At 41.3% G+C, this 4,559-nt stretch overlaps 1 protein-coding gene across 1 annotated transcript; it reads right to left on the bottom strand.

The window, feature by feature from the left end:
• Nucleotides 1-1,986: 1,986 nt before the first annotated feature.
• PHALS_04325 (uncharacterized protein) lies at nt 1,987-2,574 on the bottom strand (the record flags this gene model as incomplete). Its single annotated transcript, XM_024718420.1, has 1 exon — nt 1,987-2,574. The coding sequence occupies one exon, from the start codon at nt 2,572-2,574 to the stop codon at nt 1,987-1,989; it is 588 nt and encodes a 195-aa protein (XP_024583821.1).
• Between the last annotated feature and the right edge of the window lie 1,985 nt (nt 2,575-4,559).

The raw sequence follows: 4,559 nt of genomic DNA, 5'->3' as shown, positions 1-4,559 counted from the left end.
GTATCAGATTATAATATTCTTGCTTGCGATATTTACGTCAGTTTTACGGCCTTGATAGTACATGTATTTCTTATCATCCACTTGGATATGACTTTGAAAACATAACTTCGTAAATTTTTTTTTAGAAAAGGATAAAGTTACGTCAGAATTGTATTTATTTTATGTAAAATATAGTCTGTTTGATTCGTAAGCACCGCCACAAGGTCTTAAGGACTTGCGCACTCAACTGCAGAAGAAAGTCGAACTTCTGCTTTTCCGCGATTGTGTCCTTCAGCGCTGAAACGGATGCAGCATCGTCGATCTTCACCTCGAACGCGCTGTCCGCCACGCCGACTTTCGCATAGAAAAGCTTCACTATCTTTCCGAGATCCGGCAGATTGAGTTTCTGTCGTACTTAAGCGGACATAGTAGATGTGTGACATAGATTTTCGACAAATGATGAGCCGCCACGTTGCGCAGGCAATTATTACATCGTTTGAACGTTGAGCGGTTTTAAACGACGTGGCTCCCGCTCTAAGGTGGTCGAGGGGTTGTGCCGTCGAAATCGCTGCTGTCCCAAAAGAAGGTTTCAGGAGTGATCTCAGTCGTACATTACGGTAAGGAAAAAAACTTCCGTCTAAGTATTACTACTAGTGTTTTCATTGAGTTTTCACCCATGAATTTTGTTGATCAAGATAGTCTCATCATCTTTAGAACGCGAATAATCACTAATGGGTAGGGTAGCATAGTCAAAAACCCTTACAACCTCACTGTAGGGTAGCATTGACAAAAGTCCTTACAGCCACACTGTAGGGTAAGGAATCGCGCAATTTTTCGTTCCGAATTTTTTCACAAGTACTGGACTATCAGACATCTCCGGTTGGAATTGTCGCTGGATCGTTAGGTCGGTCATCCAGATGTTTTCCTTTTCATCCACAAATCGATATGAACAGTCACAGATTTTAACATTCCTATTTTGAGGAGTGTTTCAGCGTAAGAAAAATTGTTTATTAAAGCCTGAGAAATATCATATGTAATCTTCTAAACGAACCTTGAAAAGTGCTGGTACTCCGAAGACTCATGTAGTAAACCACAAATCGCCCAATGACTTCACCTATTTATAAATCGATTCGGCTAATCGGCACATGATTGAAAGCGAAGGGAACCAGGAAAACAGTGAGACCTTTGGCTTCAGCTTAGCTGACTCGGGAGTTTTGTCTGCAATATGCGATATCGCATAGGTCTTCCTTTCTGCAGTTGAGTGCGCAAGTCCTTAAGACCTTGTGGCGGTGCTTACGAATCAAACAGACTATATTTTACATAAAATAAATACAATTCTGACGTAATTTTATCCTTTTCTTAAAAAAAGTTACGAAGTTATGTTTTCAAAGTCATATCCAAGTGGATAATAAGAAATACATGTGCTATCAAGGCCGTAAAACTGACGTAAATATCGCAAGCAAGAATATTATAATCTGATACCAGGAAATGTGAAAGGCATTCAATGACATTAATAATTAGAAAGGCGAGAGATTTGCCTCTTCCGAAAATGGAGAAGCCTCATGGCCTACTTATGATTAAAGGAAATGGTACCAGGATAACAGAAAAGACATGGTAGAAGAGTCTCTCGATGTACAGAGACGATAGTGTGAACGAGAGAATTTCGGTGCGAGATTGCATTGGCCAAAACTTGTGATGGTCTTGTGTGCTTTATCCCCATCTTCAAGGTTTGTGCCATCCACGAGAATCACGATATCGCTTACATACGTTTCAATTATCTTGCATCCGTATTTCTAATTGCAAGTCCACAGCATGCGTTTATCAACGATAGATTAAGTGACGTTTCGGCAGGAGATTTTAAAGGCCTTAGAAGTGAACGATCACAATAACGATTCTGGTAATTGCTCGAAAGAAAATGCATAATGCATATCTTGTTTCAAAAAAATGTTAGACGTTCTAGTTTGTTACGCATGGAGATTATAATTGGTACTGCGTAATCGTTGTCACTTAGGTTCGAGTCTGTTTTGCTATTAATGTCTTCGTTGTATCGAGGTAAGATAAAAGCGAGCGTTGGTGGGCCAAACCAGAATTGGTCACATGTAGACATGATGGCACTACTTCCTTGTAGTCGAAAGTCATGCTGCATGGGTTGATAAGAAAGTCTATCGAAATCTTCGAGTTGTTCGGCAAGATCGTGCGTTTCATAAGAAAACTGTCCGTTGTTGATCCAGTAATCGACACCGGAGACCATGATCCAGAGCCCAATTCAACAAATTTCGAGTGCGACTTGCAATAACCGCGAATTTGCGCGAACTTATCGCAGTCGATGACATGACAACGGCGGCCACCGCCATGTGAAATACAATAGCCTTTGGACTGGGCAAGCTTGGAGCAATTGTCAAACGCACATCGACGGCCACCTCCATGCGCAATACACAGACCTCGGCTTTGAGCAAGCTTTCGGCAGTTAGGATGGTGACAACGAGAGCCACCACCGTGGGCTTTACATAGTTTACGAGTTTGTGCAAACTTTCCGCATTCAGGTATAGAGCATCTTGCACGGTTGGCTTGTCGACGAGCATTTGACGATGGCATCGTTTTGACTGACTTAGAGCACACGTCTTCTTTTTCATTCAATGAACAGCGCATCAAACACAAGCAGCAAAATGTCAACCGCCATCAAGACGTTGTCACATCCTCGCCATATCTCTCTTTCACATCCACACAACACAGAAGCTGTCGTGCCTGACTGCATCTTTCCTTCACGTCGTAAAGAAACATATGTTGAGAGCATACTAAATGTTCGTGAATGAGCCATGTCAGCTCATCTTTCTGAAATGCCTAATCCTGAAATGCCTAATCCTGAAAGCCATTTGTGAGAGGTATCGGGATTAAAATCTCTTGCGTCTTATCCAACGCCTTTTCTATTATTGTCAGAGCTATTGTGGTGTTGAAGACACGTAAGCTATTCATCTAAACATTGGCATACAGGTAATACAGGTAGGGACTTTTTCCCAAATAATGCAAGGCCTCATTTTTTAAAACCGGTACTTTTCAAGAAACCAGTACTTTTGTGCAAGAAAGCTATATTGTGTTTGAGTTATCATGTACTAAAATGAGAATGGACTTCAATTAAAATTTTTTTGTCTGCACCTTACCGGAAGAAACGTGAAGGGGGAGATCCACGCAATTGTATAATTTCCTTTTTTTAGATAGTGTTGATTGACTTTAAGCCGTGATGGCCTCTTATCTCATCCTTACAATCCGCTATGTGTTAGACATGCAGGCGATCACGTTGTGTCAAAAGACTACCACAATAAGTATTATAGGGTTGTTTTCGAGCTCCTGGCGCCTCATTATCGAAATTAAGCGCTAGCAAGTATAAGTTTTTCATGTAAAACAGTAAGACGACGGCGATATGTATGTACCACCTGTTTTCTGCCTAGTATTTGAGACGACTGCACACTTTCTACTATTTCTTGAGTATTCCAAAAACTACCAACCATATGACTAAATCTTTCAAGATATATGGGAAGCGCTAGAAATCTGGAATCACTTGAAGATCATGAACGTTACAGTGTCATGCAGTGAAAGTCTTATTTTTCAGATGGACCATTTTCGTAGAGACGACCCAAACTTGATCTTGCATTTAAAGCGATGTCATAAACATGGACTTTGTTACGCTGCCCATAATTTTTGAGATTACCTTAAACCGAGCTTTACGGTTGTGAATAATCAACATGTACACATAGTATGGAAACAAACATCGTATTTATTGTGATAGTAGGCTCACCGGGAGTCGAAACGTCCTGCTTTCTCATGGTTATTGCATTTTACCTGGCGTGCATCAAAAGGAAGAAGGTGCTTGTCATACCGTGACAAGTAACTTCCAAGTCGGTCAAGAGTAAGGTCGAAGAGATGGAGGCGCCAATTGTTCTGGTTGATGGTTTTAACCAGGCAGAAGTGGACGACACGAAAAACGAGTATGCTCCTTTTCACTTCTTTGCAACATCGTGTCTGCAGCGGGGCTGCCGTAGATCCGCGCTTGAGGAGAGTTTTAAGTCACCTGACCTTTCGTTCTTTACAAGAACCAAGTATGAATTAGCGGATCGTTATCCACTTACTCTAGAGTAATTATTGCCTACCCAAGGCTAATCGACTTTTCGATTTAATTTCAAAACCGATTTTTATTTAAATTTTTATCCTATGTTACAATTTTTTAAATACTATATATATAAAATTCAAATACATGCATAAGTACTGGCTACCTAGCCCCGTACCGTAATCCTGTTGGGTGTGTGGTCACATTATGCACATCTCATGTGTCACGCACACACCCCTGTAATTAGGATTCGTGTAACTCCGTTACACCCTCCCTCATTAGGGTTGAAAACATCTACAGTTCCAATCAATTGCTGCCTCAACGAGCCTCGCGTGTCCGTTAGACACTGCAACTTCATTTGCTGAGCAAACAACTCCCTTACCCGATAAGCGCTGTGTCAATGACACCAAAATCTCCAAGTCTCGCCAGTTCTGAAGGCAAGCATGGGTAGAGAACAGCTTCATCTCCCGCACTCAAA

This window comes from Plasmopara halstedii (assembly GCF_900000015.1).
Source record: "Plasmopara halstedii genome assembly, contig: Scaffold_2592, whole genome shotgun sequence".
NCBI lineage: Eukaryota > Oomycota > Peronosporomycetes > Peronosporales > Peronosporaceae > Plasmopara > Plasmopara halstedii.
The sequence above is the reverse complement of the archived record's forward strand: the minus strand, read 5'-3'. Positions and strand labels throughout refer to the sequence as shown.